Source organism: Oikopleura dioica, chromosome PAR (assembly GCF_907165135.1).
Source record: "Oikopleura dioica chromosome PAR, OKI2018_I68_1.0, whole genome shotgun sequence".
Lineage (NCBI taxonomy): Eukaryota > Metazoa > Chordata > Appendicularia > Copelata > Oikopleuridae > Oikopleura > Oikopleura dioica.
In genome coordinates this window covers 1,831,525-1,858,800 of record NC_137293.1, presented here as the reverse complement: position 1 = coordinate 1,858,800, position 27,276 = coordinate 1,831,525, and the positions used below count along the sequence as shown (strand labels likewise).

The following is a 27,276-nucleotide window of genomic DNA, read 5'->3' as shown; positions in this document are numbered from 1 at the left end:
CTGAGAACAAAATCCCGCCACTTCGTGAAAAAGGTAAAAACGACTCATTAGAATCAAGAGCATCCCTTGTTTCGACCTGTTTTCCTGAAATTTTGCCTATATCTCAACCTGACTGCATTCGTCTTACAATCACCCAATCTGATGTTGGGTCCATGATGCTCTGCATGAAACTTGCCTACAGTCATCTGAAAAATGAAAGTAACAAAAGTAGAATTAGAATTTTCTTTTATTATTTGGAACATGAAGAACGGTAGAAAGGATATTTTTTGATAAAAAAACGAAATCAATAGTTAAAAGTTTAAACTAAAAAACAGAGTTTCGAACAGAAAGTTTCAGAAGAAAAATAATAAGTGAGCTATAGAACACTCCGTAATTCTATCGGAAAGGCTATTAAAATTAGACTCAAAGTTTCGCCTTTTTGGGACCTTCTGACGTCATTTATGACGTCATTCTCTAGAAAATTTCGAAAACGATTTGGTCGAATCGACTCAAAATTTTACGGGCTTTCATAAGGCTACAAAATCCGGCCAGGTCAGAAATTTGCCTGCAAAAAGTTTTTTAAATTCATCTAACTTAAATTGTTGATAAAAAAGAGGACTTCATTTTAAGGGGGTAGCGGGTCGAGCAAAAAGTGTAGTTTTACTTTGGTAACGAAATTAATGACAAAAAATAAGCTGAAATTGGCACATTTGGGTTGTAATTGAATTTGCAAAGAAAATGATAAACTAAAAATGATTTGAAAAGGGAATAAATACTGTAGTGGATTAATATATGCAAGTATGACTTTTGCAACAAAGTTGATTTCCGCCGCGCGCAATGGCCATAAAGCCATTAGCGCGCGCATTTCAAAACCACTACCACCCTCTGAATCCGCCACCACCTTCTGTCGTAAAGCGCACTCACCCGATTCCACCGCCACCCTCGGCTCGTGAGGCCCGATGAAAACTCGCCACCCGGAACGAAATGCTATAAAAAGAAGCACCCTTTTTACTCTGTGCCAGTCTGTACCAATCTGCGCCAACATCTATACCACAAATTTCTGAAAAACGAATACTGCTCCTACTGACTGTTCTGTCAGTACAATAAACGCTCCGTAGTTGTTTTCAACTACCCCCACAACAAAACGCCTTTAGTCTCCAACATTTGATATTGCATATATAAAAGCACTACAAATTTTGGTGACTGAAAAACGGCGAGGAACTTTAAGACTAGAGTCCATCGCTTAAAGTTCGAAGACCCCCGAAGCCTACTTTACCGACAACGATACGAAAAGAGCTGCTGCCTACGATCTCCGAAAAAAAGAAAACTTCAACAAAGGTTAGTACCCGGTTCAAAGGTCCCTAGATATTTCTCAAAAGTCCAGAGCGAGTCCCACTGAGCGGAGTGTTATCCTTAAGAGGCACCACCGACAGGCAAGCTTTTAGGACTTATAGGATCGGACCTTTAAGAAAAAAGGCACCAAATCAACAGCTCTCACCAAATTTTCGCTCATCTCTTTGAAAACATGTCCGAAATGTATTTCAAGCACGTACAAGACCTTAACAAAGGGGAACTACTAGTTATTTACGATAACCTCGAGGGAAAAACTTATCCACCAAAAATCCCCATAAGCGATAAAGAATCCATTTGCCACAATATTCTAGCCTTGGATAGAGATTTTTTCGATAAAAATCGAAAATATGTTTTTGAAAAAAGTACTGATGGACAATTCGTTCGATACTTTCCTCAGTACCAAGAGGACGGCCAAAACCAAAAATTCGCGCAAGCTCGTCATAAAATTGACACACAAAAGATTTTGGCGTCCCGAAATGTAGAAAATCTAGATGCTTTGATCACATCGCTTAAAATAGAAACTGAATCCGTTTCAGGCTCAGAGCTTTCAAATGATTCGTCAGCTGATTCAGCTGATGAAACGGTCATTCAAAACGGCCAGGAAGCTCCGAAGCCACGAAAACAAAAGGTGAAAACTGAAAAGCCGGAATCAAAAGATGTGCCGCGGTTCAAGAAAGAATTCGCGGGACACATTCCGAAACAACAGTTCGAACCAAAAATTTCGCGTTCTTCAAATCTAAAAGTAAAACCCCCACGTTATGATGCATCGATTCCGATCCCAGCTTGGCTTAAAAATCTCGAAATTTACGCACGATGTTCAAATCTTTCTAGCAGCGAAATCATTACCGTTGCACTAACATCGCTGCTCAATGAGTCCGAAGGATCTCATATAATCCAATCTCTGGAGTCGGAAGACATGAAAGACTGGGGCAGATTTAAAGATCGATTAACTAGTATGCTTGGGAAGAACACAGACTTTTACAAGTCTGAATTCAAACAATATCAAAGAGGTTCCGACAGTTTCGGCATGGCTGTTAGCAAGCTTATATCGCTGTACAAGCAAGGCTATGACCTCACGAACCTCAGTGAAAACGATCGCTCCATCATAATTGAAAGATTTTGCGAAAGCCAGAATAACAAAATGAAAGAACTTTTGATGCGAGAAAAATCGCAACTAACTCTTGATAATGTTGCAAAACGAGCAGCGGAAATTGAGGCCTCCATTCCGAAAAAGGAGATCAACTTCAGTATCAAAGCTGAAGATGATGAAAAAGCTCACTTCCGCGAACTCGTGAACAAGCTGTACCAAAAGCTTGACCAAAAATCTTCCCAAAGCACACATCCAAAATCGGGCAGCAAACGATCAAAAAGGTCGAAAATCGACGTTGAAAAACTGAAGGGGCATTGTTTTTCGTACACAAAGTACAACAGATGCAAATATGCAGAAAACTGCAAATATATTCACTCTGACAAAGTGCCAGCAGATGTTTTGGACTATGTGAAAAAACAGGAGTGACTAGACGGCCATAAACATGCCATTTTCAACTTTTGTCCAAACTATAGATCCGCTTCTTCAGACCTAAAATTCATCAACGTCATTGTCGAAAACTTTCAGTATCCAGCCTTGATCGATAGCGGCTGCACCCGAACTTGCATTAAAGACACCCTCCCTTTTGTTCGTAAAACAAGAAGTTCTGATGTTGAACTCTTGGTCGCAAATGATGAAATAGTGCGCCCAAGAGTAATGTGCTCACCGGTCAAAATCACGGTCCCTTCTGATGATGGTAAATTTACCCTAGACCCCTTACCTTTGGTTGTTTCGAACCTATCTTGTCCAATTATTTTAGGACTTGACGTCTTAAAAAACGTTTCTTTTTGCGATGGTGAGAACTTTATCACCCTTGAAAACCATCGGGTAAAAACAATTAACCCATCAATTTTTTCGAAACAATCAACAAAAGTCTCAGCAATTATCGAGATTGACCTAAACTCCGACCTTGAATCAAAATCGCTTGAGAACTTTCAATCAGTGCGGGAAGCACAAGCGAAAAGGGCAAATTTCATTCCTGAAATTGGGAATTACGGGGATGCTTCTGAAAATGAAAAGCTTTCACTTCAGGGTCTTACCGAAAAATATAAACTTGCGTTTTCTATGTCACCAGATGACCTTGGCAAGTTACATGGATTCAGATTCGCACTTCCAACGCATGACGAATCTCTGTCAAGCCATCAACCTCCGAGACCAATTCCAGTTCACTTACGTGACCAAGTTGAAACCGAAATCAACAACTGGAAAAATCTTGGAATCATAGAAGAGACCCAGTCTGATTTTAACATCCCCCTCATTATTCTCAAAAAGCCCGATAAAACGATAAGAATTTCGCTTGATGCTCGTGGGTTGAACAAGCTTCTAAAGCTAGATCGGTTTCCACTTCCCCATATGCTAACTGTAATGACTAGGATTGGTGAAAAACTCACAAAGGGAGATGCATGTTACATAAGTAGTCTTGATTACCACCGTGGCTACTGGCAAGTACAGTGCGCTTCATCTGACTCGCATAAACTTGCCTTCAGCTTTGGTTACAAGCACTACCAAGCAAACAGAATGCTTTATGGAACAGCAACAGCTCCGAGTGCGTTTTCAAGAATAATGTCAAAACTCATGAACCATCCCTCGATCATCATTTATTTGGATGATTTGATTATTATTGACAATTCTTTCGAAAATCACCTCAAAACACTCGAATTCATTTTCAAACAGTGCCAAAATCACGGACTCCTACTAAGCGCGAAAAAGTGCAATTTATGCATGCGTGAAACAGATTTCCTTGGGCACAGAATTTCGAGACAGGGAATCCAACCATCAGATAAGCACATTGCAGCAATACAGAAAATTTCTGTACCAACATCTAGAAAAGAACTTAAACGCTACTTGGGAATGGTTACTTTTAATGCAAAATATGTCAAAGACGCATCCATAATTCTTGCGCCTTTGTATGAGCTCACAAGCCTGAAAAAAGAATTCAACTGGACGAGTAAACACCAGCAGGCTTTCGAAGACATGAATCAAAAGCTCAAAGAAAAACCAACACTTGGCCATTTTAAACTCGGCGCGAAGCTACTTCTCGTGACCGACAGCTCAGGGCGAAGTGTTGGCGGGACCCTCTACCAATATCAAAATGAAAAACTAGTGGTTATTGGTTACTTTTCAAAAGCTCTCACGGGTCCTGATCTGAAAAGAAGCATGCGGGTAAAGGAACTCTTTGGGTTAACTTGGGGAATCAAATATTTCGAGTTTTACCTCCTCAATACAGAGTTCGATTGTGTTGTTGACCACAAAAGCCTGCTCTTTCTTTTCAAGGAACAACAACAGTCCAACTTGGATATCAAACTCACCAATATCCACTGCTATCTCCAGCAGTTTGATTTCACAATCATCCACAAGCCGGGAAACAGCCCGATCATGGCAAGTGCGGATTACTTTTCTCGCCTTCCAAGATCAAAAAGCTCCGACTTAGAGGACGATTCGGTGAACTTTGAGCTCCTTCCAGAACGCGTCTGTATGTTCCATCTCATCAAAAATGATAAAAATGAGGTTATTTTCTCTTTCGGTTCCGAGAAAATAACAAAAACAAAAATGAGGGAGTTGCAAAAAGAGTGCAACCTCACCAAAAATAAGCTCATTAAAGTGGAGAAATACAAAAAATCAAGATTCTCGCTCAAAGACGGAATCTTATTCTCCAAAAATAAACTTGTTATCCCAGACCAACTTGCAAATGAATTCATACAGTACCTGCACTGTATAACGGGACATGCTGGTGCGCAGCAATTAAACCAAATGTGCCAAAAATTTTTCATAAGTAATATCCAAATGAAACTTAGAGCCGTAACGAGCTCTTGCCCCACTTGCATTCAATTTAAACCGATCAAAAGCTCAAACCATCAATGATCGAGCGACGCAACTTCGAGTCAGTTCCTTTTGAGAAAACTTTTCTCGACCTTGTCGACTATGGAAGAGTTGACTCATCAAACAAAAGGTATCTGCTGACTTGTTGCGACTCGCTTACCGGGTTTCTAGACGGTTTACCATTGGGAACAAAAAGTGACAAAACTGTCGCGCAAGCGATCCTCACTCTTGTTCTCAGACACGGGATCACCGAGGTTGTTGTTACTGACAACGGGCGTGAATTTGGACCGCTTTGCAAGCAAATTTTCGAGCGATTCCAAATCCGCCACGTTACAACAACTGCATACCGATCCTGTTCAAATGGGAAAGTTGAAAGAATCCATCGCGAGATTCACATTCAACTCAAACAATTGAATGCAAATGATCGCAATTGGTCACAAAAATGGGAGCAAGCTAAATACTATCTCAATAACCTACCAAAAGCAACACTAGACGGGCTCTCAAGTAATGAAGCTCTCTACGGTAGGCCTTTTCATGTTCCTTACAAAATTGGAACATCAAATGATGGTGCCAAAGAACCATTTGTCAAAGCTCTCAATGGTTATATTAAACAACTGCACCCTGCGATCCAAGCGTTCCAGGTACAGAGGTACCAAAAACTCCTCCGAAAAGATAAAAATAATTGCCCAGTTCTTGAACTTGGTACCCAAGTGCTAGTCTGGAAACCAAACCTTTTTGACGGAAAATTAGGTACAAACTGGAGCGGCCCATTTTATGTTCATAAAAGAATCTCAAAAGATTCTTACATTCTAAAATGTTCACTCACACAACGTGAGTATCGCCGACACATAAGCCTGATCCGACCTCTAAAAAATAAGATCGGCGACTCAACAAAATTCGTCTCGATCAATGACGAAAACGATCAATCATCCATTCGCGATAAAAAACTCAATTGTGTCTCAAAAGAAATCAAGGAAGACACCCAAATAAAAATTTCCCGCTCAACTGCGTCAAAAAAGAATGCAGAAACTAAAGAGGATCCGAAAAATGAAAATAACGATCCTGTTGCGCCCCTCAAAAATGATCCTGCAAATTGGTCAATAAGATTACGACCCCGAAAATAAGTTCCTAAAAGAGGAGGGGAAGGGGAGAGATGCATTGTTGGTTTGCACTCTCATGAGCCCACTGTGAAGAGAGAGCTTGTTCTTGCTCTAAGTTTACATTTTTGAAAATCTTAATTTAGCGCCATCTCAAAAGCACTAAAACTATTTTCAAAAATAGCGTGGAATGAGATATCTTGCTCTTGATATGTCCACGCACCCGTTCCATTCTAGATCCCTGATCGATCTCTAGAATTCGTTTACTAAGGGGGAGAAGTTATTACCGCCGGGACAACGATGCACTGAGTTAACCAACACCGTACCCTAGGAATGTAAAACGATTATCTTCTTGGACCTTCGATAAGAATTTCGACTGTATGCTGGAAGTCCATCACCACCCGCTATAGCAACGTTCAAGTTCAAGTGCCATGAGCCCGCATCAGCTCATGAAAAATATCCGTGGTAAGTCAGCTTAGTCAGCAGAAGGAACCTGCTTATCAAACCCTGCCACAGCCTGCACAGCACAATTTGATGGCTACTGGACGCGTTGACCTCTACAACTGTTGGAGTCTGCTCCCAATGGGCCCAAACGGGTTCAGATTTACCTTCAGAAGCACGTTACACGACTACAGTAGAAGCGAAAATTGCCCGCTTCGCATGCAGCTTAGTACTCGAACCCTGAGTGTCATCTGGTTCAGCTCGTGTGGAGAAGAACTGATGAAAGAGACTCAAATGCTCACAAAAAAAGCAATAAAAACTCAAAAATTATGTACTCGACAGCTTATCATCAAACGAGTCTTCTCGTGTGGAGAAGAATTGATGACTGCGATTCAAATGCTCACAGAAGATGCACCAAAAATTATCATCAAACGAGTCTTCTCGTGTGGAGAAGAATTGATGACTACGATTCAAATGCTCACAGAAGAAGCACCAAAAATTATCATCAAACGAGTCTTCTCGTATGGAGAAGAATTGATGACTGCGATTCAAATGCTCACAGAAGAAGCATCTAAGCATCCGATTCTGCTCGTGTGGAGTAGAACTGGTGACAAAACTCAAATGCTCACAGAAGAAGCATCAAATATACACACAAACCAAATATCAACCGTGGGAAAATAATTAGGCGCGGCACAGTTCGCCTTGGGGCGGCCAATAAGCACCGCGCATGGCTTTGAAACGAGACTCCCTGGCCCAGTCTCAAAATACACAAGCCAAACGCAAGTTCAAGAAATTGAAAATGCCTTCCCAGGGAGCAACTACCAACCTTGACTGCCACTTCTTCCGAATGAATGACAGTGGCAAGGTAATGTTCCAACGGTATGTACTACCGTCAATCTTTGGAATTCACGTGCCAACAATCTTCCTTGACCCAAAATGGTCTCGACTACTCGATTTAACAGGAAGTATCCGGTATGCAAAAGAACGAGCCCTTGATCGACTGCAAAATCGGGCATTTCCTGAAGAAGCATTCGAAAGTATTATAGACTTTTGGAAAAACGAGTGCATGAAAGGGGAGTCCCTTCTTCGCTGGCAGACAAAGACGGCAGCTGTGGTTGAATTACTAAAGTCATTTAGGCCGATCCCGCAGTTTGCGAATGTGGTCATCAACAACTACGAAGAACACTTTTTAGCACGTCGAAAAGTCTGGCGGGAATTAGCTAACTATCCAAACTTTCAAATTGAACTTAAAGAAGCTAATTCCCTATTGGAGACTTTCCTGTCAGACTTACTCGCTAAGTTCGCCCTGCCTACCCAGTCCCAGAACCAACAAGATGAAACCTTCTATAACGACTTAGATGACCAAGCGCAATCAACGATGACAACCGAGCGCAACCAGCCTGAGATGCCAGCTGCCCCACAGAATGATATGACTGAGCACCTGTCCAGACCCTTTGTGCCGATCTCGCCGACAACATCAGCCGCAACGTCTCTGTCGATGATGGAACATCCAAGAGCCCCGGATCCACAGCAACTGCCACCGACGACGTTCCCTACTAGCTCCAAAAAAGACATGGTCACTCAGACTCAGTTGACAACTGATACTTCCCGGACGGCTAAGGCACCAGCCCAACCTCCAACGTCAGTTCCAGCGCTGAGTTATGGCCCGATGAGCTCCGCCCCGGACGTCCTTGGCAATCAAACACCTGGCGATCCGCCTCTTGACGACCCCTTTCCTTCAGCTCAATCTTCCAGCAACACTGACAGCGGCAACATGGTTGAAATGCTAGATGACAACTGGCGTGATCTGCTCTTTGGTTAAAATCAGGTGCAAAAGTCATAAATTCTAGGAGGGAAGGATTTGTAGTGGATTAATATATGCAAGTATGACTTTTGCAACAAAGTTGATTTCCGCCGCGCGCAATGGCCATAAAGCCATTAGCGCGCGCATTTCAAAACCACTACCACCCTCTGAATCCGCCACCACCTTCTGTCGTAAAGCGCACTCACCCGATTCCACCGCCACCCTCGGCTCGTGAGGCCCGATGAAAACTCGCCACCCGGAACGAAATGCTATAAAAAGAAGCACCCTTTTTACTCTGTGCCAGTCTGTACCAATCTGCGCCAACATCTATACCACAAATTTCTGAAAAACGAATACTGCTCCTACTGACTGTTCTGTCAGTACAATAAACGCTCCGTAGTTGTTTTCAACTACCCCCACAACAAAACGCCTTTAGTCTCCAACATTTGATATTGCATATATAAAAGCACTACAATACAGCTGAGATAGCAATTTTTAGCATCATATTTGGACTTGAAAACAAGATATTTAAAAGATCAGTAAGAAGAAAAAAATCTATTTATAAGTTGATTGACTTGAGTTTTAAGATGCTCAAATGTAAATAAACTAGAGTAGTATTAATAGTAATATCAAGAGCAGTAAATAAATAAAAGCTTCGAGTAACCATGTTGTTTTTGAGAATCAGGCACAAGCGCGGGACCAAAATTTGGATCCGATTAGATTGGTCGTCTCGTTGTTGAGTGGCAGTAGTTCGACTTCTTCCGGCAAATCGTCCGGCAGCTGCACCAGGGAGGATTTTCCTACTTGTCGGCTTAAATCAATGTTAGAGATTGCCTTCAAAATGGACTACAGAGGTCGAAAGAGGATCTGTAAATATTTAAAGCTTTAAGGGTACGGGTATCGATTTTGAAAAGGGGTTTATATTGCCTGTAAGACATTTATTTTGTCTTTCATTGAATTCTAGGCTAAATTTGAGGCATTTTTGTAATAGATTGTAAGCTGCGATCATTCGTCGTTTTCAAGATATGAGCGCTAGAAATCTGGTCGAAAAAAAATTTTTTGGCTTCAATTTTTATCAATGAGGCCTTTTTTGAAAGCTCAGAGCATGAGAAACATCATGGTGGTCTTGGTTTTACTTGAGACAAGATATTTTGGATTCTAGAGCCAAAAACGTGAATCTAACTTTCAAAAAATGCAAAAATCGCCGAGATCAATTTTTCAAAAAATTATTTTCGATATAAAAGCTTATTCACTCCAAATAAGCTACTGACAAAATTAAGATAAAGGTCCGAACTTTCATATAAAAATATGAAATATGCATGTTTACAGGCTACATTCCTCGGAATACGGCCAGTTTTAGGGCGAATTTCGACCGAGATCAAAACTTTGAGGCGAAATTTTCTTAAAAAAACCTTAGAGGAAGAAAATTTCCTTCTGACAAAATTAAGATCTAGGATAGTTCTTTATCTCAAAATGATTAGAAACCTTTCATCATTTACAGGTTTTCAGGAATACGGCCTCAAACGTAGCCTGATCGATACCCGTAGCCTTAAGGCGAAACTTACATAAGATCTTCTAGAGAAAGAACAACAGGTTTGATTTTGTCTGGAATAAGGCGGTTCTTTACATCTCGCACCAGGATAAAGTTATCGCTCCTATAATACCATATTAAAAATTTGTCGAAAGTTTCGACGGTACTTTTCATTAATTGTCAGCCAATATGATTCTGGAAGTGGATTATCGGAAATTTCTATCTTGAAGTGTTGGTCTGAGAGTCCCTCTTCCTCTGGAAAGATTTTCAAGTTCTCGATTCCGGCCGGAAGATCGTCTGTTGAAGCTCGTTTCGAAAGGTTGAGTGATTCTTTGACGAAGAGCTCGATGTGGTCGATATCGCGAGGTTCGTAGAGAATCGGCAACTCATCGTTTTTGTTGCCGCTTTTTAGATACTCCAGATATTCCTAAAAGAAAGTTAGCTTAAGAATACGAGAAGGGTCATACTTTCAAGAAAGCCTTTGTATCGGACATTTCTTCAGCTAAATCGTAGGCACTCTCGCCAGAATAACACGTCAACGTTGGATCGGCTCCGAAAGAAAGTAGCATTCTCAAGATGCTCATGTCGCCGTTCTCTGATGCGTCATGGATCGGGCTTGAATCAGATTTTAGAAAGATGCTTTGAAGTATTCCCTACCGAGTTCCATCCTTGGCTTGATCATTTGGATCCGCCCCTTGCTCAAGAAGAAGCTTGACGCAATTCAGATGGCCTTTCGTTACTGCCTCGTGGAGGGGAGTAAAGCCGTGGTTGTCTTTGGCGTTGACATCGCAGCCCATTTCCAGGTAATAGGCGATGTTTTCCTTTAAAAGAGAAGGTCAGAAAAGCCGTCCTAGGGTCTTCTATAACTCCTTTCTTCATATGAAGAATGTCAGATTTCTTACCAAATAACCTCGACGACCGGCGACATGAAGCAGCGTTTCCCCTGATGTATGCTTACAAGACAGCTTTTTAACATCTAAAATCAACTCGTTCCGAAAAGAAAACAAAATTTGATCCTACTTGGCGGACAGGGAGTCCTCTTGATGAGCTTGTAAATCTTCATCTGAGGTGTTTCTTCACGCTGCTTTCTTCCAGGCGTCTTTGGTTTCCGGATCGTCAAGCTGTCATCGGAGTCAGCATCTAGGGTGTCGGGATTGGCGAGAAGGGAGGCTTCAGTGGTAGGTTCTTCGCCTCCAATTGTGGGGGTGTCTGGCTCTTCGACTATTTCTAGGGCGCCGAGCGAACTGTCAAGTGTGTCGGCTTCGGCCTCTTCGTTTTCGGCCTTGGGAACTTTTGGAACATTTGGATGAGTGGTCGAGGGGCCGGGGAGTTCTTCTTTGATGCGATCCTGATGAATGAAATTAAAGGGAAAGGCGGACAAGCTTTCATTTACCGTTAGGTTGAACTTTGGTCGATCAATCGACGAGTGTGGGTCGCTCTTGTCTGTAGATTTCGACCGTTTCCGCCTCAATTCGTCATCAATTGGAGAACCAGGCCTCTTAGAATCGCTGAAGATCTCCTTGGGCTGCGGAAGGGTACCAGATTTGTTCCAATTGCGAAAGATCTGCTGCTTGAGATTTTCAAGAGTTTCGGCTTTGTTCTTTTGCAGTGAACTGTAAGTCCGGTCGGTCGAACGAATTGCTTCCGTCAAAAGAGGCAGCTTGTTTTCGTGATGCAATTTTTTCGAGGAATTATCTTTTTAATGCTCTTTTTTGATTCGATAAGAACGATTCTGGTCTTAAAGATATCTTTAGACATCCAAGAACACTGGCAGACATCAGTAGGCATCTATTGACATCCGGTAACATGGACGCACATCTACAGACATCTACAAAGAAAGAGGACATCTTAGAATTATGAGAACATTTCCTGAGGAATGAGCCAAGCCATTGGAATTGGTCAAGTGAGTCTGCGCATGATTCTGAGCAGCCTGAAAATGATGGAGATTATTATGAGATGGATGATACAAAAGATTCGCTGATCCGCGACCCCAGTGCGCTGAAAAATCTGATCGAATGACTGAACTACGCGGAATCTGCTGATGTGCGTTCATGGAATGATGATCCTGAGTATTGCTGTATTGATCGACAGGCGGAATCCACACGTTCGCAGTCTGGACTTTTTGGCGATCCCCAGTGGTGGAGGAAGAGGCGGAGGATCGACGACGTCGCATTTGGTGGCCTGTTTCAGAGAGGCGATTTCGGGAGGAAGAAGATTGAGACGACGCTGAGTTTTTGCGAGATTCGCTGATGAGCATCGAGCGCAGCCAGTCTTCGACTCCATGGTGCTAGAATTTCAGTTCAAAATCGATAGTTTGATGCGTAAATTTCGAGTTTTAGATCATTGGTTTTGGTAATGATAATTTTATTACAGCAGTAAGAGAAGGATTTATAAATAAGCTTAAATCTAAGAGTGAGTTAAATTCTGGTTGTTTAAAATTACCTTTTTTCGAAGCTAGAAGTCGGTAATCTCCCCGATTCAAATTCAGATAGTTGATGAATGTCGTGCATTTTTGTAAGCTCAGCGCAATTATTTCAAGCGTTTTTTGCTCATTCCAGATTGTTGATTTTTAGATACTTTTTGCGTGCAAGGATCATTCTGATCAGCGATGAAATCAGTTACTATAGCATTTCCATTTTTGGATTATTCGATCAGATTTTGTGCGAATCATGATTTTAAGTTTGATGGATTAAAATATACCTGCATCTTGTCGGCCAACACACTCTCGTAGATTTTGGATAGGAAATCTGGGTTGTTGCTTGAGGGGGGCATGACTTTTTGGCGTTCTTGCTTTTCAAAGGATTTTGATTTCGGGCAAAAGAAGATGGAAGAAAGAACAAATTTGACAAGACATACATGACTGCAGACTTCTGTACATCAATATGAAGGTCTACGTTTATCAACAGACATCTTTAGGCATCTGTTGATGTCTTGGGATGTACAGATGTCAGTAAATTAAGATCCTTTCCTTGCACCTAATATAGTCCTCATGAGTTCTGATGATGTCTTTGGACTGGGTCAGCGTGGTGTGCGCTCCACTGGTTAGCTTGCTGGTCTTCTGAGCCAGAAGGTGTTGACTTTGGTGGTGGTTTTGAAGTAATGGCGTCGATGATGAAATGTTGGAGTTGCTTGAGGTAGGAATGTTAGATTTAATAACACTGTTTTGAGCGTAAACATGATGGTTCGTGGGTGCCGGGTTGATTGTTGGTTTGGGTTGTAAATATGGATATGTTTTGGAAATACCGAAATGAATTGGAAAAGGGATGAAAATGGATAAATGCGAATGAGGTTTTGAGTGTCGGATATTTTGTAAGGAAAGGTCTTTCTCAAGCTGATAACTTAAAAAAACCCAAAAGAATATCAATCGAGAAAATTTTTTTATGGGTATGTTTCATCAGAAAGAAAACCTTATTCTTTAACACCTCTTATCACAATCCTAAGAGCGGAATGAATTCTGAAAACACCATTTTTATCACCAAGATCTCCCTTTACCTTTCATTTTTACCCGCCACCTGACTCTCATCCTTTTCTTTCTCTTGAACTTCTGCTTTTCCGATTTCGGGAAAGTGAATCTTCGGACTAATCCTTTCGGAAGACGGAGCTGGTTCTTGAGAAAGAATGGATTGAATCTGTGGCGGCAGTTGCGCCTTGGGAGGGTTGGGAACAGAATTAGGGAGAGAGGAGTTGGGAGGAGCGGGCGCTTTTTTGCTCGATTGGGAGCTCGTTGACGCATTCCTTGGTCGTGCTTGTGCGGCGGAAGTAGAGCTCGTTTTCTGCGCTTTTCTGAATTTTCGGTCAAGAAGAGAACTGAGAAAATTTAACTTACAGTTGCCTTCTCTTTTCTTTCTCGGCTTTGATTCGGTCGAGTTCGCGCTGAACGGAAGGAGCGACAACGCGCACTGGCTCAAAATTTTCGCAGTTGATTCTTGAAGGAGCATTTGAAAGGTCGAGGGGGTAATGGGAGGCGATGCTTTTGTCGACGGCGACTGGGGCGACTTTTGCCGGCTGGGGTTGGTGAAAGTTGTGGGACGATTGCTTAAAATTAACGTTGACGAAATGGGGGCCTCTGATGCTATAGAACCCCATTAAACTTTAGAATGTGCTATCGTTGGTGAGGTTTAACTTTTTCTTTACCAGGGAATCGGGCAGTTCTTTTTTTCAACTTACAAGGTCAGATTGTTTGAAGATTGAGTTGCTAAAAGAAGGGGCTTGATTATGACGAGACGTTGATTGCGCTTGATTGAAATGATTGCTCTCGCGTCGGGATCGCTCGTAGAGATGCCTCTCCCTTTCACGAAGTTTTTGTTCGGCGGAAATCATCGAATACAGCGGATCAGAGGCGGAGGGAGGAAAGCCCCCGCCAAAACTTGGCAAACTGCTTGGAACCGAAACAGAAATCGTCGGGGTTTTTGGAGTCCCTGCTCCACTAGGCGCGTTCGTATGGCTAAACGGATTGGAGGCGTGTGGCTTCGGCGTCGCTGGAGCAGGAGTTCGAGCTTTCGCAGTTCGAGGATCGGGCTGTCCAAGCGGATGTCCTGGAAAACCAGGATGGTGAGTACCGCCAGGAAACGCAGCATGGCCTTGAGATTGCGCGAAAGCGTGGTGTGCCAGAGCTTGCTGCTGCATTTGCTGCACGTACATGGCGTCGAGCTCCATTAAATTCCGCCCAGAAAGGCCAGCGGCGCCCGGGGGTCCGGGAAAATGGCCACCCATAAGCCCATGGGCGCCGGCCTGGAGTTGGGCAAGCTGCTGGTGCTGCGCTGCGGCGAGCTGCTGTTGAAGGAGAAAGTCATGATGAGTCGGGCCAGGCTGAGGCTAAAATAGAGAACGATGAATAAAGGGATCTTTCGGAACAAAAGGGGTTACCAGTCTTTTGATAACAGAAACTCTAATTGGTTCATTGGTTGATTGGGCTTTACTTTGGGTTCAGCAAGCGGTGCATAAAACCTCTTAGGCCTTTAGCGAAGATGCTTTTCTTGGTCTCTTTCAAGATCCTGACTCAGGTTTTTACACAGGTTGCCGAGCCCAGGCTTTAGTAAAATTATTCATGTTTTTCTGTTTTCTTTGGTTATAAGTTCTCTCTTTCGAAGTGAAAGATTTGAGAATCGTTCGACTGTAGAACAAAAATAGTTTTTAGACGGATCTAATTGTATGATCATTTTATCTTTATGAGAGACTATATATATTGGGATAGATCTCACGCTTAGATAATCATGATTGCTCGCCCTCTCTAGCAATTATGAGAAAGAAACTAACTGTAGCTCGCAAATTTATCTTTAGTCAAAAAATTGGAATTTGAAGATGATGTATTCTAGGATTACGAAACATCTGCTAGAGTCATAAAAACGAATAATTTTAAGCTCTTACAATTGGATTAGAGACCATCAAAATCAATTCGAAAAATGTTTATCGAAAAGACTGACTGTTTATTTCTGTTAAAAATCGATAAGTGAGTGCTGAAAGTGCTGGAATTAACACTTTCAACGCGCTGGGTTGGGATCTTTATGAGGTCAGGGGACAGTGAAAAAATTAACAGGAAGTAAATTGTAAATTTTGTGGGAATTCCTTGAACTTGAAAAACTACAGTTTTTATTTACTAAACTAGACAGTTTTTATTTCTATGGGAATGCAAACAGAGTAATCAAACGGTAGAACAAACATTCTTTTTGGAAAAAATAGCTATCAAATAATTCTCAGCTGACTAAAAGATCATGAGACTCTTTTGTTTCAAATATTTTACTATTCTAGACTAATTTTTCTATATTTTCATTGAATAGGGTCGCCATTTTAACGGATTTCGGAGCCCAAGGCTGCCTGGTATCGTTCAAAATCCGTTGTCAGAAGCTACCCTTTAGAAATTTTTTCGATAAAAAGGGTACTCCCTATTTAAGAAAACATATTTACACTAAAATTCCTTTCATATTACCAAAATTTGAGTAAAAGACACTTACAATCGGCGGTACTCTAGAATTGCTTCTTTGATACATCCTCTCTTCGTCAAATCTTCCAAAATTTCTTTTCAATTTCTCTTTTCATTCTTTTTTCTTTTCTTCCGCTTTTCTCGGAAATTCTCCAATTTTCTTCAAGTCTCCTTCACTTTTCTCTTCTCTTGATTCTGCGCTTTCTTTAATTTGCCCTGAGGCTATCTTTTCGTTTCGAAAAATCAAAATTCGAGCCAAAAATAACTTTTCTAGATTTTCTCTTTTTTTTTCAGAAAATTTATTTTTCAATTTTTCCACAGGAAAAGTCAAAGATAGCGACTTTTTCGAGTCGACTTTTTTTCGAGCTCAAGTCGAAAAAAAATCAAACTGGCGTGGGCGGGATCGCAGTAGTAGAGCGCCAAGCGCGATTTGGCAGAAAAAGTAGAAAGCGCGTTTTTCGGTACCGCATTTATTCGCCAATCAGCATGTTTTTTAAGTACCCGGCTGCAGCATTTGACTAAGACGGAGTTTAATATTGAACTTGGCATTTTGGTGCTAATTAAAACTCTTTAGTTTATCCATTAGAATTTTGATTTACTAGGAAATGAGCCTTATTAATCAGCGATTTTAACAATTATTTGACAAGTATCCTGCAGAATGCAGAAAACAGAAATTCCAAAAAGCAATTTAATTATTAAATAAAGGGATGTTCTTTTTCGAACAAATTGAGCTAATGAAGAGAGAATTTGTATTTTTGGTTCATTTTAAATATTATTTATTGCACTATTAATTTTTGTATATTGCACTAAGGGAATACAACTTGTATAAGTTCTCATAGCAGAAAAGATAAACGGTTCGGGGAAACAGAAAAATTCTTCACTTGAGAAGCGACCATTTGATCTGTTCTTTCGCGGACTGGAAGACTTGGGCAACGGTTTGTTCTGTCAGTGGGAGATCTTCTCGTCCGACGGCGACTTTGTCGATGACCGCTAAAAAGAAGGGATGAAGAAGGGAAGGGGACAAGAAAAATTACCTTGAGGTTCCATTTCCATGACAATTCCTCCATCGCAAATTTCATCGACAGCAAGGAGGACTCCATCGAGTTGCTTGAGCATTTGGCGTTTTTCGACGTTTTTGCGGAGGAGGATGGAAATTGAGTCGTAGAGGCAGTTCAGCACACTAGAAATTTTACAAACCATAAGACAAAAAATAGCAGAATCATTCAAATATTATTTGAATGAAAAAATGTCGACTCAGTATCCGAAGCGAAAAAAAAGTATCTATCCTATGTATCCAACAATTCATTTTCTTTAGAATTATGATCAAACTGTAGGATACCTGTTGAGTAATAGTTCATTCTCGCTGCTAGATCCAATAACGTAAAACAGCAAATCAACGTTGCTCTTGTAAACGATCGTCAATCCATCGAGAAGGACGATTTCTGCATCTGACTTGGCAGTCTTTTTGAAGATTGTCTTCTCGAACTCTTTTTGCTCCTTGACCGTGGGAAAAAGCTCCTTGTCGTAGTACTGGGAGACGATGCGCTCGCCGTCGTTGTCCAAGATGAAGATCGATTTGATTGTGTACAGAGAGGGCTCGATACAGTAATCGGAGGTGTTGTTGATCGTCATTCTAAGTAAGAATTTTTAAATCCCGAAGTTGCGGGAGAATTAAAATAGAAAAAATTTATCGAATAATAGGTTAATAAAATAGAAACAACACAAATTTAGCTGGAACTATTTTCCAATATTTATTAAATATTATTTTATTATAAAATATTTTTATTAAAAAACTTAATAATTTTATTCTTTCAGCTAAGACCGAAATAAGGATAAACGAATTAATTAATGAGTACTTTTTGCTAGATCATTTTTTATACAGAGAAGCTTCTCACGAAGTGAAACTTTACCTTTTTGAACGGTTTCTCGATAGAAAATCTCTGAAACAAAGCTTTCCTCTTTGTTTGAGCCTAGTTCGAAATTTAGCGTTAGCTCAAGGGCGAGTAGCTCCGGCTGAGCGGCTCAGCCAATGCGACCACGAGCTGACCACTTTGACGTCAAAAGCGCCAACAAAACTTGTATAAATATATTTTTATATAATGAAATAATATTTTAGTTTACTACTGCATGCTAAAAAACACTCTACATTCGAGAGTCAAAAATCTTAAGAACTAATCATTACAATTGCTTCTTTTCATAACATTTCTTGAGATAGAATGCGTGTTGGAACCACTCTTGTTGCGGCAACTGCAGGCCTCGATTCAAATATCCACGAAGGTCAAAGCAATGTCTCCACGAAAACTTTTGCTGGTGATGCTCAAGATTGGTTGAAAATTTATGTCTCGATACTAGTGGTTATTTGACCTTATATAACATACAGTATGTCTAGGTAAGTAATGTTTTCAATCTTCGATAAGCTGAGAAAAACGGCAGTAGTACCATCGAAACAATCGAATCATTGGTGCCTGATAGAAACCAAAATCCTTCGTCCATGGTTGTTGCAGGCTCATGGTGTGTCATGCTCTAAATCTAAGCGACTGAAATATAATGACTCTATCTAATTTTAAGTATTGGCAAAACAGACTGTTCAACAGAGTTCAAAAACCCCGCGATTTGCCCGGGCACAGGCGGGGGCTCGGGATGGAAAAATGCGCGGGGGCTCAGGCCGGCGCGGGCACAAAATTAATGAAGCTCGGGGGCTCAGATGGGCGCGGGTCCGAAACTGAAGGTGCCCGCGGGCTCACGCGGGCGCGGGCCCTTGCCCTCCTGCTCGCGCCCGGCCGCGCCCGCGAGCACAAAGGGACCAAATTTCAATCGGTATTTTCAGCTTCAATTCGATGACTTGAATAAGTTTGCTTTCAAAAAATAAGCGAAAATCGTAAAAAAAGCTCGGAAATTCGCGAAAATCTTGATTTTAGACCAAACGTTGAGCCAATTTTTGGGGTCATTTTCAAAGAAAACTCTTTCACGGGTTTCCGAAAACAGTCTCAATTTTTACTTAAATTTTCAAAGTTTTCGGCAAAAATTTCTTTTTCTTTCACGAAAACTGGCCGCGGGAGCCGAAAATTTTTGAACTCTGAATACAGTATAGTGCTCGTTTATTTCAAACGGGTATTCAAAGTAAATGAGAACTCATCTAAGAACAGAAATCGATAGGAACTTGAAAAAGAAATGGAGAAAAATTCTGTCCATCGTCAAAGGACAACAACGTGCTCGTCAAATTCTTTCCATTCCATTCGAGTCTCTCTGTCGTCCTGTAATAATGATAAAGCTCATTGTAGTAGTATTTCCCACTCGTTACGAAAATATCATTTCCGACCATCATGGCCGCATTTTTAATCGATGGCTCATTCAGTTTTCCGATAGTTTGCCAAATTTCTTCCCTCAAAATGAAGACAGTTAAAATCGGTATTGCTTTGCCGTCATAGTTTTTTGTCCCTCCGATGGTAATTAATCCAGACTCAGTCGAAACACAAGCTTGGTTTTGTTCTTTTCTTTTGATAAAGCAGTTAGTATTTCGTAATACGTATATGAGACTTACTCAGGGTGATCGGTCATAGTTTTCCATCCGTTTGCAGTTAGGGTTTCTACCTTACCACTTATGCAATCGGGATCCAGTCTATGAGGATAATGTTTCTCGTCAGAAGGGCTAACCCAGCAACCAACGACGGTTGGTTGGTTTTTATAAAGACCCATGCAGGTACTCGTATGTTTGAAATTGGTCCCTCTTTCGCGTGAAACAGTTGAGCCGTCAAACACCTCACAGTCTGTTGATGTATAACCAATTGGTTGAAGAGTTGGGAAGCAAATTAATGCTAAAAAAGTTTGATTAATGCTTCAGTGAGCATCACTTACCCTTAGAATTTTTACCCAATGGAAATGTAACGACAGAAGATTGGTCTGAATATCTTCCAACCAATTTTATTTCCAATCTATTCATTCTACAACCATCAAGTCGGCCAATCTTCTGATGCATAACATCGATTTCATTTCTTTTACCAATTGACTCTTTGACCCCTCCGAAAAAATGAACCTTTTCCTTGACGACGCCGCTTTTCGCTTTATATAATGGATCATGATAATTGCCGAGCTCTTCTTTCGGAAATTGAAGTTTAATTTCTTTCTTGAAGAAACCACTTCCGGAAATGAAATTGCTGAATCTGCAAGTCGGACACCAATTCCCATAATAATTCCCGAGCTTGAAAATATATGGCTCAAATCGACGAAAAAAGTAGAATTTTCGTAGCCATATTGACTCATCTCCAGAGACAAATCTGAGGCGTGTGCCATCAGAAGGAAAAAGTCCTGTGTTTTTTATTGAAAGACTACCAATGGGATCATGCTCTCCCGTTATTTGATCGAAGATTCTTGAGACTTTGATTTTATAGTTGTTGAATTTTATTTCCACTGTCGTCCACCACTTTTTGCAAATGAAATCATGCTTCCTTATCACAGCAAAATCTCTAAATCTGAGTTCCAATGCTCCATTTTTCCTCATTTTTATGATGAAAAATGGGGACCCATCAGCTTCAAAAACTTCTAGCGCTTTCAGAGGTCGTTTCTTATCGCCACATTTTATGTCAAAAGAGAACTTCCAATCTTTGCTGAATTCGATCGTCGAAAAATGCGACTCCTTGGTAATCAAACCGCTGTCATGCGGCACAAGGACGTGACAGTCCATCGCATCACCGCAACTGTGCCTTGGAAACTTTTGTTGGGATACAGTGCTCTTTGCGAAAACGGGAAAAACATCATCGTGAAAAGCAAAGTTCGGATTGCTCGTCAAATATAGTCCCTTTGATCGCTTTCTTCGCTCGTAAAACAACTCCAAAATGTCAAATCTGAAGTCAATTTCAAAGGTAACATCGAAGACAAGGCTCTGGATATAGAAACGGTCGTTGATGAGAAATGCGTTTCTAAAATAGCCACACTCGTAGCGATTGGGTCGGTTGTAGAACGGATCGTTTTTGGCCAACATCGAAGAGTAGCAAATTTCTTCGGAACGGTGTTTCTCAATGTTCCCGATCCATTCAGAGCCTAAGTCGATTAATTGGCCGTGGAGAGAAAGAAGAAGGGACGCCTTGGTGTTTGTTAGCAGAATGCTTCGAGAGATAACGACCAAAAACGGCTTGTTCAAGTGAACAAGGGGAATAACATCCATGATTTCAAGATCTTTGAATTTTATTGGGAGCCCAATTGAGCCTTTCTTCCACCCTTTTTCGCGTTCGTCTTGCCAACGAATAGGATTCAGTGATAGAGTGGATGATGTACGGATTTCCATATCGCCGTATCGAAGGCTCATGAGAACGAACTTGTCATTCCAGACGATCGATGAGGCTTTCGCATTCCAATGATTATTTGCAATCAACCCTTGAGCGACCTCGAAGCGCTTTAAATTTCTTTCTGGCGCATAATAATAACATTTATCGCTAATAGAGAATGGTGAGCAGATGACTACGACGCCGTAGACGCCTTCATTAGGGATTTCGATTCTGTAGTTGCCAATTGTCGAGATAAAGTGAAACATAAAATCGCCGACCTTTTTCGATCCTGTAAGAATTCTCAATACGGCTTCACTTTCTTCGAGTTCCGCTAGAATTCCATTTGCACTCACCAAATAGTGTTTTCCATTCAAAAATGTCGACCCCACAGAGTGTCCAGAAAACTCGGCGTGATTTCCCTCCAGCACAGTGTTGTTCCCAAATCCAAAATGAAATAGGGCAATTATATGCGTCGAAATCTGCCCTATCCTATTTTTTGTTCTCGGCTGGTTGGGGAGAACATCCCAATCTGGATCTCGCTTATGAAAGAGATTTTCTGGCGAGACTTCTTTGTCTTCCGAGCTGTTCAAATCCCATATGGGAAGAAATCGCTGACTGATAGAGTCTGCTCTGTCGCATTGGTAATGTGGACAAGGGCATCCTCTTGGACAGTACTTTTCGAATGGACAAACTTGCCCGGCTGTACCAAGAGATCGTGTTATAGCGAAACAAATACTTTCACACTTCTTCTCATCATTAGTACTCATGCTCAAAGGTGACTGAAGATTGCAGAGAAACCGGCATGTTTTGGCGTCGTAGAACTTTTTCATCGCGCATCTTCGTTGATTCATTTTGTTTTCTTCTTCGGTAAATTTCTTGACTTCAGGATTGTGAACGCGCTCGAGTTGGTGCTCTGAGGGTTGATCGTAAAATTTCGATAGAGTGCAATTGTGCATTTTTAGAGTGCAAAGATTGAAGTCGTTCGCACCGAAAGCACATGTTTTGAATCCAGATTGACAGACGGTTGTTAGATAAGACGGTTTTTCTTTGGATAATTCGTAGTTAACAAAGTTTGCTGAAAAAAATTTTCACAAAAACGATTCTTAAAATCTGACCTATAATGACAACCGCGATCCAAAATGTGCTGCCGAAGAAAAGAACTCCTTTGAGCTGTTTTACCGTCCCGAAACCACTAAATTTTGTTCCTCACTACTGCAGTTTTTAGATTTCTTACTGTCTAGCTGGCTGGCATGAGCCTTGTCGAACCACTCTTTTCAGCTTTTCTCTCCAATAATTTGGGACCAAGATTACCTTATCATCATCAGTTATTCGAAGAGTACCGTTCACTTGGCAATTCAGACACTTAGCTTTCTCTCCCTTCTGCTCTCTCATGATGAATGATTGTTGTTTCAAAATGGTACGAGTTCATCGGATGTTTTATGGCGTCTAAAGTGTCAACTGAGCTTTTTAGATCCAGTCAAAAGTCATGTAGAATCAACTGTGACCTATTTTCGACGTGTCATATTTATGAGCAACAAAAATCAGCCCGGAAAATTTTTCGCGTTTAATTTATTAGAAATCATGAAAGACAATATATGATTTTTAAAAGTTGACAGGATAAGTGCTGTTTTGAAAGGATCGTGGTTAGTTTTGGCTGCGAGGAAATTCCAGAAGTTATTGAGGGAGTTTGATAACTGGTCCAGTGTACGGCTCCCGCTCGACTTTTTCAGGCTTGTAGAACTTTTCTCGCTGGTGGATTCGGTTGTAGACATATTCTAGCAAAATGGTTAGAATTTGGCGTCGAGATGATTTTACCTGAGTAGGGTTGTCGAGGGACGTATTTTCCATGTCCTTGTTCAACATGGAACTTGTCACCGTCGAACTCGTAGGCTAGAACACCTCTAGAAATGACTTTTTCTGCGATTCCATGGATCTCCAAGCCCTTAACAGTGAAAGTTAGTTAGCCCTTCTTTTGAAAATATCAAACCTCGAAGATGTTCCAGTCGACAGCCTGGTGATGAGTGTCCTTAGAGATGGTTCGAGATCGGTTTGGGTTCCAGACAACAATGTCGGCGTCGGATCCAACTTGAATGATACCCTTTTGTGGGTACATGTTGAAGACCTTAGCAGCGTTGGTAGATGTCACTGCAACATATCGGTTCTCATCCATGATTCCCGAATGAACACCTCAATTGCATAAGAAAAAGAACATCTGGAAAGACGTACCTTTAGTCCAGATAACAGCCATTCGATCTTCAACGCCATTGACACCATTTGGAATCTTTCGGAAATCATCCTTTCCAAGAGCCTTTTGGTTGGCATTAAAGGTGCAGTTATCAGTACCAGTGCACTCGAGCTCTCCGCAAGCTAGTTGCTTCATCAAAACTTAAATAAAGAATTCTTATCTGAGTACAAAAACCATAATAGTTTCAAAAGTAATTTAAATTTAATTTTTCAATTCAAGGCCGAACTGAAGATAATCTACAATCATGCATAGTACATGGTATGAAGACAACATCAGACAAACATAACATTTTTATATACTTTTGAATACTTTTGGGCGTTGAAGGATCCGGTCGCAGAGGAGGTCCCATGACGTGAGCGGCAGCATGGCGCCAGCACTTATGCCAGTAATTCGTGCCGTCAGTTCCGAGCGATGCGGCAATTGGTTCTCCAAAGACGACTTTGCCATCTCGTCGCATTTCCGAAACGACTTTTCCGGCACTCTTCGACATCACGTGAACGACGTAGAGAGGACAGTTGACTGTGTCAGCAAGAACACATGCTCGTTGAGTAGCTTCCATTTCGACATGTTCTGGTCGGCACATTTCGTGTCCTTCGGGGCCAGTGACGCCTTCGGCGACCATTCTTTTACTCTCGCGGTCGATGATGTGGCCGTTTTCAGCGTGTACCATCGCCAGGGCGCCGATTCCAGCAGCATGGCGGTAGCATTCTAGCATCTCGTCGTCTTCAAGCATGAAGACGTCCTTGTAAGCCATGAAGGTCTTGAACGAGTTGATTCCGTAGTTGTTGATAATTTCAGTCATTTCTTCCCTGGAAATTCAGTTAAGTAAAATGCAACAATATTTCATCATCAAGTGAATCAGGTTAACGACGTCAACTTACCTGACTTGCTCGGACCACCAAGTAATCGCCATATGAAAAGTGTAATCGCACATGACCTTTGGTTCCGCCCACCCTTTCCAGGTTTTGAAGTTCTCGATCAGGGATGTTCCCTTTCCTCCCAAGACAAAGTCGCAGATCATCGTAGTTCCTCCAGAAAGAGCAGCCCGAGTTCCAGTGTAGTAATCGTCGATGGCGAAAGTTCCCATGAAGGGGAGTTGCATGTGGGTATGAGTGTCGATTCCACCGGGGATGACGAGACGATCCGTTGCGTCAATTATCTAAAATTAGATAGAGAGAGATAAAATAAATTAAAAGATAATGCGGTATTCTGATTGGGAAGGGATAAATTTTGGGTCTTTTTATTGGCTAGGAAAAGCAATTCTTCAGTCAAAATTTATTCAATTTTTTCAAAAGTCGTAAATGAAAATTCTACCTGGCAGTTTTCTGGCACGGCAATATCAGTTCCGACTTCAACAATCTTCCCATCCACGCAGAGAACATCAGCCTTGAACGACCTGTCATGATTGACAATCTTTCCATTTTTCACCAAGACCGCCATATTTAGACACTTTCGGCTTCTCTTTTAAATCGTTATTCTTTTCGCGACCGAGTTTATTGAACCGGTTTACGAGCCGAGTAAAGTTGAGTTTGAGGTGTGTCTTTTTCCCTAACTCTCTGTTCTTCGCCCCAAGGCTGATCTCTTCGCCGTCGGGAGCTTTTTTTCTACGGCGCGACCCAGATAATTATGAAAAGGCTTTGTTGAGGGAATTTCCCCAATAACGATTATTACATAATTGCTCTAGAGAAAAAACAACAATTGTTCAAGAAGCAGTATTTTTATTAGTAAATGAAGTTCGGAATTGGAATTTTCAAATTTGAGTTTTGAAAATTGATGTTTTTGAAGCCACTAATGAAAATGAATTTCATCAGACATAGTAAACTTTTTGCTCAGGTTCTTTCGAAGGACTTATAAAATTAATAAAAAAGCGACGAATCATATAAAAAAGCGAAGTAACAAATTGAATTTTAGTCCTCGGCTTCTACTTCGGCTTCTTCAGCAGCTTCTTCTGGCTCGCAGGTTTCTTCAGGAGCTTCTTCTGCGTTATCTAGAATTGTTGATAGAGCTATTGATTTTGTGTTTGATTACCCATGAGTTCTGGAATTTCAAGTGTCTGTGCTCCTCCACAGGGGCCTTCAGGAGCAACTTCGGGGGCCTCCTCCACTAGAAAAACGTCCTCAAAACAACCTTTAGCTTCGTCCTTACCTGGAGGTGCAGCTCGAGTCGAAGCAGCCTTTTTGACGCGAGCGTTCTTCTTCTTCAAGCTCACAAGTTTGACGACTCCTGAATTGGTGTACTTGTCCTTCTTCTTGCCGTTTGCTTTTTCCTCATTGATGAGGACGAATTCAATGTCCTCGCCAGCTTCTTTTCGTGATCGAAGTTCGCCAAAAGAAGTTGTGCAGGATCCAATTTCCTTTGGTCCCTTCTTTGACCAGTGGTTTACGGTGATTTTCAAGTGCCTACATGTTGTAAGATACCAAAACAAATATATCCTCACCTATCAGCAAGCTCAGCAGAGAGTTGATTGGCAGTGAGCTGGAATCGTTCCCACTTTGGATCGGTAGTCTAAAGTAACTTCTTTAAAATTTCATTCTAGAGCCTTGCAGTTACCTTCTTGATGACTTCAGTTCGATGAAAAGTAACATATTCGCCCTCGTTCTCGGTCGAAATCGCCATCTCCATGTACGCGTCAGTTTTTCCTGATCGACTTGCTTTGTCGATTCCAACAGCTTCGAATTGCATTTGGAAGATTACTTTCACTCCGGAAACTGGGAGCGCTCCCATTCGAATCGTCGATGGCGACTTTTTCTTGTTGAAGCCGGTTCCGTCCTTGTTCATCATTTGAAGTTCTTTGTTGAAGAAATCGCCACCTTTACAGAGCGCGGAGAAGGGTCCCTTCCACATGCCAAGGAATGTGTGTTTCTGAAAGGGATAAACATCATAATAAGGGCGTCACTACCTTCAAATCGGTATAATTCTTGTTCCAGTCGTAGACCTCAACTCGGCAGTCGTCTTCTTCGTGGTCAAAGAAATCTACATCGATTCGAGTAGCCCATTCAGGGTTGAGGTTGTCCTTGATTCGTTCTGTTCGGCCGACCTCGAACCACTTGCCAGTCGGCTGATCTTTCATGTAAAGAATAGCTCGGGGATCCGAAAGAGATCGGAAACCATCACCATTTGGAAGGTCTTTGCAGGCAAGGACGAGTTGGAAAGGAGATGGCTCGTATCGCTCGAAGTCGTCTGGGGTAGTAGGTCGGTTCATCAGTGGAGGATCGACTAAAAAGCAAGGTTTGAATTATGTCAAGTGTCTCTTGGAGATAAGAAAATTATTTAGATCTGCTTGACCTCGCGAAAAAAATATCAATGCCGAGATAAAAATAGCATTTTATGGTGACTACCTGTTTAAACTTACTTTTCACTTTCTCCTTTTTCTTCTTCTTGCCATCATCGGAAACTCCCTCAGTGATTTCGGCGACTTCCTCATCCTCGGAAAATTCTGGCAGGGAATCAACGTCGGACATGATTTATTCTTGATTAATTTTTTTTTCTCTCTTTGGTGTAGAAAATGTAGATAAATGGAGCGGATCTAGTGAAGAGGTAGAAGAATGCAAATATGCTCAATTATAATGCCGATGCAGTGTCAATACTGATTCATGGACGGAAAATAGGCACGCTGATGATTTGCTATTTGCTTTGATGTCTTTAAATTCACGAGCTGACGCTGGAATTTCGCGTGAGTAAGTAGCGTGCTTCGCGAATAAAATATGTCATCGAATGAGGCCATAGTGCGTGAAAATC

The 27,276-nt window shown here is 41.4% G+C and overlaps 5 protein-coding genes across 8 annotated transcripts; 1 reads left to right on the top strand and 4 right to left on the bottom strand.

Moving 5' to 3' along the window:
- The first annotated feature begins 671 nt into the window (after positions 1-671).
- On the top strand, positions 672-9,052 carry LOC145705339 (uncharacterized). Of its 2 annotated transcripts, none has more exons than XM_081782798.1 (2): positions 672-1,317; positions 6,668-9,052. In XM_081782798.1, the coding sequence occupies exon 2, from the start codon at positions 7,505-7,507 to the stop codon at positions 8,597-8,599; it is 1,095 nt and encodes a 364-aa protein (XP_081638924.1). In that variant the 5' UTR covers positions 672-1,317; positions 6,668-7,504; the 3' UTR covers positions 8,600-9,052. The 2 variants fall into 2 exon arrangements, with proteins under 2 accessions (XP_081638924.1, XP_081638925.1); XM_081782799.1 differs by lacking the exon at positions 672-1,317 and having other exon boundaries at positions 6,856-7,656; positions 7,915-9,052.
- LOC145705337 (uncharacterized) lies at positions 5,282-16,450 on the bottom strand. Of its 2 annotated transcripts, none has more exons than XM_081782796.1 (15): positions 16,064-16,450; positions 14,280-14,927; positions 13,939-14,147; positions 13,605-13,895; positions 13,084-13,240; positions 12,813-12,905; positions 11,984-12,042; positions 11,506-11,809; positions 11,133-11,460; positions 11,015-11,088; positions 10,770-10,933; positions 10,580-10,727; positions 10,280-10,539; positions 10,147-10,236; positions 5,282-9,392 (listed from the first exon to the last, which is right to left on the bottom strand). In XM_081782796.1, exons 1-15 carry the CDS (start codon positions 16,097-16,099, stop codon positions 9,263-9,265), a joined length of 2,991 nt encoding a protein of 996 aa, XP_081638922.1. In that variant the 5' UTR covers positions 16,100-16,450; the 3' UTR covers positions 5,282-9,262. The 2 variants fall into 2 exon arrangements, with proteins under 2 accessions (XP_081638922.1, XP_081638923.1); XM_081782797.1 differs by having other exon boundaries at positions 13,084-13,272; positions 13,850-13,895.
- A 361-nt stretch (positions 16,451-16,811) lies between these two features.
- Positions 16,812-18,040, bottom strand: LOC145706178 (coatomer subunit zeta-1-like). Its single transcript, XM_081783700.1, has 4 exons — positions 17,943-18,040; positions 17,372-17,665; positions 17,067-17,212; positions 16,812-17,022 (listed from the first exon to the last, which is right to left on the bottom strand). Exons 2-4 carry the CDS (start codon positions 17,662-17,664, stop codon positions 16,910-16,912), a joined length of 552 nt encoding a protein of 183 aa, XP_081639826.1. The 5' UTR covers position 17,665; positions 17,943-18,040; the 3' UTR covers positions 16,812-16,909.
- Positions 18,041-22,869: 4,829 nt separating this feature from the next.
- LOC145704884 (dihydropyrimidinase-like) lies at positions 22,870-25,146 on the bottom strand. The gene is made up of 7 exons (XM_081782347.1): positions 24,853-25,146; positions 24,420-24,697; positions 23,848-24,347; positions 23,520-23,678; positions 23,281-23,480; positions 23,109-23,235; positions 22,870-23,068 (listed from the first exon to the last, which is right to left on the bottom strand). The coding sequence occupies exons 1-7, from the start codon at positions 24,976-24,978 to the stop codon at positions 22,968-22,970; spliced, it is 1,491 nt and encodes a 496-aa protein (XP_081638473.1). The 5' UTR covers positions 24,979-25,146; the 3' UTR covers positions 22,870-22,967.
- A 96-nt stretch (positions 25,147-25,242) lies between these two features.
- LOC145704885 (copine-8-like) lies at positions 25,243-27,076 on the bottom strand. Of its 2 annotated transcripts, XM_081782349.1 has the most exons (8): positions 26,891-27,076; positions 26,438-26,754; positions 26,089-26,400; positions 25,976-26,043; positions 25,684-25,937; positions 25,567-25,641; positions 25,460-25,525; positions 25,247-25,377 (listed from the first exon to the last, which is right to left on the bottom strand). In XM_081782349.1, the coding sequence occupies exons 1-8, from the start codon at positions 26,997-26,999 to the stop codon at positions 25,346-25,348; spliced, it is 1,233 nt and encodes a 410-aa protein (XP_081638475.1). In that variant the 5' UTR covers positions 27,000-27,076; the 3' UTR covers positions 25,247-25,345. The 2 variants fall into 2 exon arrangements, with proteins under 2 accessions (XP_081638476.1, XP_081638475.1); XM_081782350.1 differs by having other exon boundaries at positions 25,243-25,525; positions 26,891-27,075.
- Between the last annotated feature and the right edge of the window lie 200 nt (positions 27,077-27,276).